Source organism: Marmota flaviventris, chromosome 1 (assembly GCF_047511675.1).
Source record: "Marmota flaviventris isolate mMarFla1 chromosome 1, mMarFla1.hap1, whole genome shotgun sequence".
NCBI classification, from domain to species: domain Eukaryota; kingdom Metazoa; phylum Chordata; class Mammalia; order Rodentia; family Sciuridae; genus Marmota; species Marmota flaviventris.
Window position 1 is genome coordinate 23,601,141 of NC_092498.1, and position 10,171 is coordinate 23,611,311.

The following is a 10,171-nucleotide window of genomic DNA, read 5'->3' on the forward strand; positions in this document are numbered from 1 at the left end:
TCAACCTTTATCCAAATTTCAAAAGTAATTCATGCTGCTTATTAATGATTAAAATACTACAAAAGTAATTCAGGGGGCTGGGGACATAGCTCTGCTGATAGAGTGCTTTTCTTTAGCGCTTTTTTTCTTAATATATGTTAGCCAGTTCACCTTTTTCTTTTCTTTTTCTTTTTTTTTCTTGTTTTATAAAATGTTGGGCAGACATACATACTATCCAACTTACTTTCTGACTTTAAAATATTATTTGGACATCTTTCTGTGTCAATATTGTGTACTTAGCTTACCAATGAATATTGTTTATAAGAAACTAGTTAATAAGTTATGATATAGCTATATAGGTTGAGCATCCCTTATCCAAAAATCAAAAATCTGAAATATTCTAAATTCCAAAACTTTTTGAGCACCAACATGATGCCTCAAGTGGAAAATTCCACCCTATGACACTGTTTCATTGCACAAAATTATTTAAAATATGGTATAAAATTATCTTCAGTTCATGTGCATAAATTGAATATGAAAGAAATAAATTTCCTGTTAGTTTCAGATATCCTATTATGTATATGCAAATATTCCAGAATCTGAAAAAGAAAATCCAAAATCTGAAATACTTTGGATCCAAAATGTAAGGATAAGGACACTCAAATTGTATGATGCAATACTATGCAGTCATTAATAAGAAACGAGGGACCAGGGATGTTATAACTCAGTAGTAGAACATTTGTCTAACATGTACGAGGCCCTGGATCAATCACTGTCACTGAAAAAAAAAAAGAAATAGATCTGTGTGAACTAATAGGGAATTATATCTAAAATATCTCTATAAGCAAAAAGAAAATAGCATGTTACAATTGAATTTTTGTAAGAAATACATATTTGTAAAATTATCTATTTATTTTCAAGTTGAGACAGCAAGAGTTAAAGTTTGGGTAGTGAATTCAGGTAGCAAAGGTATTTGGTTTTCCCCCCATGCTCAGTGCCTAGCAAATAACAAGGGTTTGGATGAGGAAAAATATATCTGAAAATATTTATCTGAATTTATTTGGTTCCTAGGTTTGGAAAGCAAGAGTTCTGATTATTACATGTGTTTATGCACAAAAATGGTCTGGAAATAATGCACATGGAATTGTTAGTAGTAATTATCTTGGGTGGTAGAATTTTCTTTCTACTTTAACATAACAATGTTATTTGAATATCTTAGAATATGCATGGGTGCTTCTAATCAGAAAACAGCACAATAAAAATATCATTTTGAAAAGCAAATTCTGGAAAACTGGAAATCTAAGCACAGAAAATACTGCAGCGAATATCCTTAAGTGTGTATCTATATTTTTGTACATCTGACAGGATATTTTTGTTGGACAAATTCTTTTTAATGAAATTTCTGGTCACAGAGTGTGAACATTTTTAATCTTTCCAGATTGCCTTCCAAAAAAATAATAGCAATTTTCTTTCCCATCAACATTGCTTTTCAAAGAGCCTGCTTCCCACATCTTCCTAATGCTGCTGTCATATAAAATTGGACCTACACCAATTTAAAATATGAAAAATGTTTCATTGTTTTTTTCTGGACTTCTTTTTTTTTGGTGAAGTTGAGCTCTTTATAATGTATTTATTGGTCATTTGGAATTTATCTTCTAAACTTTCTATTTATATATTCTACCATTTTTCTACTGTTATTTTGTTTTATCTTATTTTTAAAACTATTAATATGTTAGAGACAGGCTGGGGTTGGGGCTCAGAGGTAGAGCGCTCGCCTCGCACATGCGAGACCCTGGGTTTGATCCTCAGCACCAATGTAAAAATAAATAAGTGAAATAAAGGTATTGTGTCCAACTACAATTTAAAAAAATAAATATTTAAAAATATGTATGTTAGAGAAATTAAGGCTTGCCCTAATTTTGTGTTCCAAAAATTTTCCCAGTTTGTCTTTTTCCTGTTTACTAAATGTTCTCTTTCTCTCTCTCTCTCTCTCTCTCTCTCTCTCTCTCTCTCTCTCTCTCTTTCCTGAAGTTTAAATATTTTTATGCAGTCTAAATATCAGTCTTTTCCTCTAAGACGTCTGGATTTTATTTGTATTGTGTTTGGAAAACTCTTCCTTAATTTTGAGTTAGGATAAGAAACATTTTAATAGTGGGCTTTTTTTTTCTCCTAGTATATTTATGTTTTTCCTATTTTATCTCTCACTTTTATTCCACCTGGAATTAATTTTCTCATAAGAAATTAGTGCACATCATCTTTCAGATATAGTTTTCAGAATATGTTCTTGAATTTTGTCCTTTTTCCTCCCACAAATGAATAGTGTCAACAGGCTTAAGTCCAAATATGTGACTGCTGCTAAAATGCACCCTTCCAGCATGTCTAATGATTTCCAGCTTTGTCTCAACTGAACCAAGTTTATAAGTCTATTCTTCTTATCACTAACATCAACACATTTATTTTTCCATGTATAAATGTCAAGTACTAAGTACTCAAATAGATGTACAAATCCCAATGCACATAGATATTCGTGCAGTTGAAACTAAAGAATGCAGTCATTTGAAATAGTTGTTCATGAGCTCAAGTTCAGAAATTCAAATTCTCAAAGTTCCACAGCGTCAGTGTATAATGTCCAAAAACTCTGGTCATTTGAACATCAAACATGTGAGAGGAGGAATTGCCATCCGCTGCTGCGTTGAAATGTGATCTGTACTAGTGCAGGGGTCTGAATTGTGGGAAGCCAGCTTTCCTGGGAGAGCCACAGAAAAAGTTATGAAGATAGGAAAGATGGTGGAATGAAATGGACATCATTACCCTAATTACATGTGTGATTGCACTAATGATGCTTTCTACACCATGCACAACCAGAGAATTAAAATGTTGCTCTCCATTTGTATACAATGAATTGAAATGTGTTCTGCTGTCATGTAGAACTAAGTAGAACAAATAAAAAAATTTTAAAAAAGGTAACCTGATATTAACCAATTGGTTATTTTTCTATTGTTCTGTATCCCTTTTCAGATAAAGTAATTTTGGAACGACCTTTATTTAGTTCTTTTGGTGTGGCCACCTGGGTACCAGATACCCCAGAACACCCCTCCTTACCTGGAAGGTGACCCTCTTTTTTTCCTGGCCTGGAGCCTGATTCACTGTGGTTACCTTCTGCCCCTCCCCAGTGGCATTCTCAGCTTCTTTCCCTTCCTCAACCCAAACCTCTAACCTCCTCCAATTCCCAATACACACAAAAGCATTATTATACCAAAAAAGCATTTTTTCAATATGATTTAAAAGCTTAATCCTACATCCTCTACTCCCCAAGCCCTAAGATACTGCACATTTGAAACTAATTAAAAGATTTGTATGCCAGAATTCCTAACTCAGCAGTCATCAGTATGTCCCTGAACTTCCCACATAAGCGGAGAAGTGTGTTTTGTGTTGTATTCTTCAGGCTGTGGTGTGCTGCAGCCAGCTCAGATCAGCTCGCCAGAGCCAGTGGCTCATCGCTTTCCAACTCCACATTCAGAGATGCCACTTTGGTAGCTTGAGATCAGCAATAGTGGAAGTATTTATATCACTCAAATCAGCAAGTGCTACAAAATCAGAGCTGTTAACAATCAGAGCCGATTGTTAAACAGTTACCAGCACACCACTGCTTTAAGAATTCTTTTGGTTTCCAGTAATAGAGAACCATTGAGCTAGCATAAGTAAAAAGGGGAATTTATTATTAGAACATGCTAGTGAAGTGTCATGGCATCTATGAGTGGGTAACAGATAGGCTTTGGGAGGAGCTGGAACCGGAATTTGGAAACCACCAAAACTCTGCCCTTTTCTGTTTCATGATTTCCTTTTACTTACAACCAGCTTTCTCTGATTCCTAATCTACGAGGAGGGTAATGTTCCCCTCTGCCAGACCTACTGTAGGTCCAGTCAGTCAAAGAGAAACAAATCTCTTTCCTAGTCCAATGTTCAAATTCTCAGGAGGGGCCTGAGATTGGGAGAAAGTTCTATTGCCGTCAATGCCTGGTCAAGGTAAAGTGGGGTGGAAGTAGGCAGGATCCCAAGTCATGAAGATGAGGGGATAAAGAGGCTCTGAACAAGGAAAGGGATGAAACAGTCGACACAAAAAGGTCAAAACATTTATAAAGACCTTTCTCAGCTGTGAATAACTCACCATCATCACCACCACAGTCAAAGCTCCAGGCCTCCATCAAAGGAGCACAAGTCAGCCAATTGTTGGTGGGTGCCATATCTGCAGATTCAACCAACCCAGAAAGTACTGGGGGATGGGGGGGGGGACTGTATCTGCAGTGAACATGTTCAGACTTTTTTTCTTGTCATTATTCCTTAAGTAACACAGCATAACAACTATTTAGTAGCTTTTACATTATACTAATTATTGCAAGTAATCTAAAGATGATTTAAAGTATAAGGGTGGAGTGTGTAGACTATGCCATTTTATACAAGGGCCTTGAGCATACATCTATGGGTTTTGGTATCCAAAGGCATCCTGGGACTAATCCTCTGTGGAAACAGAAAGATAACTGTATGTCCAGTTTATGTCTTGACAACTTTGGTGCTATAGAGCCCTGCTCTAGAAATCATAGTGGACAAGATCACAAGACCCTGCTCCAGCTTCAGATAACAAGGAAACCAATAGATAATGTTTCAACAATAGAAAAATGACTTGACCTTGCCTGCAAGAAGTTCAAAAATATAATTATTCCAGAAGTTGTTATTCAGCAGCTCAGGACCTAGTCTTTTTCATAGCACCACTCTGTCACACTCAGACCAATGCCCTCAAAGATACAAGCTAGCTGTCACAGTTGCAGCCATTGTGTGCAGAATTGGAGTTACTTAGTTAGCAAAAAGAGACAGACTATTTCTTCTCTGTGCATGTTATATATATATATATATATATAGTTGTTGATGGACCTTTATTTTATTGCTTATTTATATGTGGTGCTGGGAATCCAACCCAGTGCCTCACACGTACGAGGCAAGCGCTGTACCACTGAGGTACAACTCCAGCCCCTCTGCATGTCTTTTTTAAGACTAAAGAAACCTTTCAAAGAATTTCCCCACCAGCAAACTTTCTTTCCTGGAATGAGATTACATGCTCCTCATGGACAAGGGAAATTGGTACTACCGTGACTGGCTTAGGGCAATAAGAAACTAACTCTAAGACATGTAAGAGGGGCGGAAATGGCACAAAATGAGGGCCTCCTAGAATGAAAGAAAGGAAAGCAGTCAGGGGGGGCGGGGTATGCAGTCTCTATCTGAATCTGAAGGGTGCAATCAGAGAAAAGAGACAAGTACTCTGGCCCTAAGTAGCTTTTCTTGAAGGCCGTTTGTCTCTTGCTCAACTCTCAGACCTGCCAGTCAGTCTTACTAACCCTGGCTGTAGACCCTTCCCCTGGAGACTGGTTTTCATCTCCCTGCTTTCCCCTTTTGATTTATGCTAATTAGTAGCAGAGTTGGCTCCCAGCCTGGTGTTCTCACTGCTAGATCAAGAGTTTGAACACATGAAACTTTATGGTGACAGAGGACCCTAATAAACAAAGATGATTATAGACAGCAGGCCACCATAATAAGGAGTGTAAGGAACTGCCTGTGAAAGAGGCCAACCTTAGAAGATAAGAGATAAGAACTGGAAAATGGCATTGGCCAGGTTCACAAAATTTTTGCTTAAACAAAGTATTTCATGCATTTCTTTTTATGAATAAATTTTTCAGAGATGAAGCCGTAGCTCAGTGGAAGAACATGTACTTAGCATGCACATGGCCCTGGGATAGATCCCCAGCACAGAAGGAAAGAGCAAGAGAGAGAAGAAAGAAGGAAGGGAGGAGGCAAGGAGGGAAGGAAAGAAATGGAATAAGTTGTTCAAAAAAGGACAAGCATGGTTTTATATGCAATTCAGCTTTCTCTTGTCAACTTCCCTGGGCTTCTCTAATAACTTCCAGTCTATTATTTAAAAAGCTCAGGTTTCTATTTTCATCTGTAGCTTTGTTAATTTTAGATATTAAATGCAGCTCTTCTTTACACAAAAAAGACTATAATTTAATATTCAGTTGATATGTAATAGATACTTTAAAAAAAAGGTATTTTTCCCCTTTTGTCTTCCTTCACCTCCCTGAATGTGGGTGCCTGATTCCAGTTTCCCCCTTACCCTCCCATCCACTTCTGAGACCACATGTTCCTGACAGATAGAGAATATCCAGGTGGCCCAGTACTTGGAAACCTGTCAGATGCTATTCAATGCAATAAAGAACACATCATACCAGTCTTTGGCGTATTGTTACAGGGAAACCCTGTTTAGAATTCACTAATTGGGAATTTGTGATAATTTGAGGAAGGGCTGGCTGAAGTTAACCTTTGTACTATCTATGGAAAAAAAAGAGTTCACTGAAGTTCTGAATAGTATAAACAAGATTGGAAGGGGAATAATTATCTACTTAAAAGAACCAGTTGTTTTGAAAAGCTTTAGAAGTATCCTTTTACATACAAACAGGGTAATTATGATTTAAACAAAGGCTGGCCTGTTTCTTAGGCTTCTTTGAAATGTCAATTACAAATTACTCTTGTCTATTCACCAAGGCAAAACCGACCCCTGTGTACCAGGCCACAGTTGGTTAGCTTGCTTCCACTTACTATATTTGAAAATAATAAACCCAAAGTTCTTTTAAAGTAATATAATTTAATTCAAGCTTTTCACTATCCTAGAAAGCTGGTCCATCCTGGAGAATGGGTAAGGATTTACTGAATGCTAGACAATCAGGAATGCGTGGAAACAATTACTTTCACTAATTTAATGGTGTAGCTGGATAAGAGGTGAAAATCTCCAAAGAAAACGACTCTACCCCAGTGACTTTTATGTTTTAGCTTATCAGTGTAAGAAACACAGTTTGTACTGCAACTCAGGGCACACTGAAGCAAAAACAATTCCCTTGCTGGGTATGCTGGCACATATTTGTAATCCCAATGGCTTGGGAGACTGAGGCAGGGGTATCGCAAGTTCAAGGCTTGCTTCAGCAAATTACCGAGGCCCTGAGCAACTTAGTGAGACCCCGTCTCAAAATAAACAAAAAGGAAAAAAAGGACTGGGATGTGACTCAGTGGTAAAGCGCCCCTCGTGTAAGTCCCTATTCCAAAACAAAACAATTCCCTTATTTGTACAATGCTATTATTTTCTAAGTAGAAAAAAATTTTATAAGTGCTAGTCATAACATACTAAATTGATTTTGTGATCTAAATCACAGATAGTACCAAGCACATATTATGAATTTTCCTATACCTATAGTAAAATTTAATTCAAAAATTAGGCACTGTAAGAAATTAACAACAATAAAATATAAGAATTATAACAATATAATATAATGAAAGTTATGTGGGTGTGGTCTCTTTCAAAATATCATACTATATATACAGGGTTTGGTATCTGAGGTTGACCAGGAGTAACTCAGACCAATGACCAGAGAACCAGGGATAAGGGGGACCACTGTAATGGGTTGCCATTTTGAAAATACCACTCCAGAATGTGTTGGGCAATAGGTTCTTCATGACAGAAGGTGTAGAGGAGGGAGGGCCATAACTGCTATCTACTTTTCTTTATTGTATGCAGGTTGGTGCAGAGCCTGCAGTAAACACCTGCCTGGGGTGCCACAGGGAAGCCGGCTCACTGCCCTTTCTGAACCCAGATCCTGTCCTCATTCTCCTTCTCTCAAGGAAGGCTGTTGACCTCACTACTCTAGCCTCTGCTGCCTCTAGTTTCTCAATGTTCCATACAAAGTTCATTTCTCCACATGCCAACCCTTCCAGCTCAGTCTCCATTTCCCCCTTCTCTGTCAGGCTTCACCACTGCAGGTGAGACAAGTGGATGCTACAAGGCCTCTCTACCAAATGGGGTGAACACTCCCTAGCTCACTTTCAAACTGCTCCCATCTCTGCTCAGTTTCTCTTGGCTGTATTTTCCACTGACAGTCCTTTTCTGGTCTATCTGAATTGGGTTTGGTATTTGGTGTCTCAAGTTTTTAATTTAATTGCTTTTCATTAAGAACATAAATAATATAGCATAATAGAGGAAAACATGTCTGTGGTCCATCCAGTTCCCCACACATTTACCAGCTGTATAACCCTGGCTATGGTATTAATTTTCCCATACCTCAGTTTCATCACCCATCCCTTTGGGATAATACCTATCTTGCAGGCTTGTGAAGGGTAAATAATCTTATTAAAAAGCTTGCCTGTGTCTGGCATAAGGCTAGCATTCTCTAAGTGCTACCTAGTATCAATGTTGTTATTGTTGCTATTATTAAGGTTTAACCTACTGTAAGCTCATCTCTCCTCCTGCCAAAACTATCCCACCTGAAAGGAAAGTGACCACAACACTCAGAGCAACCAAAAGATCTTTATTGCAGCAGTGCAACAAAGAGAAAGGAAAGAAGGAAAGAGAGAGAGAGAAAAGAGAAGAGATGAACAGGGAGAGAGCAAGAGCAAGAGAGAGACAGAGAGCACGCGTAAGAAAGATAAAGAGCAAGAGAGAGAGAGAGCAAGAGAGAAAGAGCAAGAGAGAGAGGGAGCAAGAGAGAGAGGGAGCAAGGGGGGGGGGGCAAGAGAGAGGGGGGCCTGGCAGGAGGGAGTTTTTATTTTTATTTTTTTAATTTTTTAATATTTATTTATTTTAGTTTAGTTTTCGGTGGACACAACATCTTTGTTGGTATGTGGTGCTTGAGGATCGAACCCAGGCCGCACGCATGCCAGGCGAGCGCGCTACCGCTTGAGCCACATCCCCAGCCCTAGGAGGGAGTTTTTATAGCCCAAATCTAATGGGGCCTCTGAGTCTGCAAGCTGCCTTGTTGGCCCAAGGGGGGGTTAAGTGTTCAGCCTTAAGCAGGGTTGAATGTTCAGACTTGAGGCAAACAGGTGATAAAGGACCAGATAGAGGGGGGTTTGAGTGTGTGGGCTATCTTGCAGCCAACATCTGTTCAGCCTGCCCTGCAGACAACACAGTTCAGCCTGCTCTGCACCCAACACCACCCAAACTTGTTCAGAGTTTGAAAGGATCTACCATGGAGCCTATGTCCCCAGCCTCCCCATTCCCTCCTCTCTACAAATACCTCCTATGGGTATACTCTCTTTCTTTACTGCATCCATCTTAGTTGAACCCTTCCCCGCATTCCCACAGTTCCCTGCATCCCAGTTCCTGATACTTGACGTAGATGGGCATCATCATAGAGCTCAATTCTGATACTTACCTGAGTGGATAGGCCAAAGATGAAGGCAGGCCCAGGAATCTCATGCCTCCCAAGGCAGCCATCCAATCAGGTGACTGGTTTCAGCCTTTAAAACCAGAGAAGACTTAGTTTATCCCATCAAGCAAGGAGAGACTTACAAGGACACTGTCATACAGCCCAGAGGCCCCATGCTGAGAGGCCATACAAGGCAACATCCAGCCATGGCCAGTGTCTGCAGCCTGGGTTTCATGAGTCAGCTCCTTCTCTCCAGTTGTGTATCTCATTCATTAATCCCGTCCCAACCCACTTGGCCATGCTTTTGCTCCTCATCCTACCATATCTCATCCTTTTTTTTTTTTTTTTCAATTGTTGTTGTTGTTGTTCTTTTTAGGTATATATCAAAGTTGAGTGTATTTTGACATATTATACATACATGGAGTATAAGTTCTCATTCCTATAGTTATACATGATGTGGAGTTACACTGGTTATATAGTCATATATGAACATAGCAAAGTTATGTTCAATTCTTTCTACTGTCTCCTATTCCCATCCCCCTTCCTTTCCTTCATTCCCCTTTGTCTAATCCAGTGAACTTCTATTCTTCCCTCCACCTCATTTATTTAATGTTAGCATCCACATATCAGAGAGAACATTTGACCTTTGATTTGGGGGACTGGCTTATTTCATTAGCATGATAGTCTCCAATTCTATCAATTTACCAGCAAATACCATAATTTCATTCTTCTTTAAAGCTGAGTAGTACTACATTGTGTATATATATTACATTTTATCTGTTCATCTGTTGAAGGGTACCTAGGTTGTTTCCATAGCATAGCTATTGTGAATTGTCTCTCTTTTGATTTAGTACCACTCTCTCTGGTTTTGATGTCCTCCCACCCAAGTTAGCTTCTATTTTTGGTCTAATGTTCTTACAGATTATCTTGGATAATTTTCTCATATTTAT

General features: G+C 38.7%; 1 protein-coding gene across 1 annotated transcript in view; it reads right to left on the bottom strand.

Annotated features, from left to right (window-relative positions):
* The window catches only part of Cpa2 (carboxypeptidase A2), a 35,966-nt gene extending 26,531 nt beyond the window's left edge, over positions 1-9,435 (bottom strand). Inside the window, exon 1 of the mRNA XM_027950141.3 lies at positions 9,228-9,435. Within this exon, the coding sequence (XP_027805942.2) occupies positions 9,228-9,289 (62 nt within the window). The 5' untranslated portion in view covers positions 9,290-9,435. The remainder of the gene's footprint in view (positions 1-9,227) is intronic.
* Between the last annotated feature and the right edge of the window lie 736 nt (positions 9,436-10,171).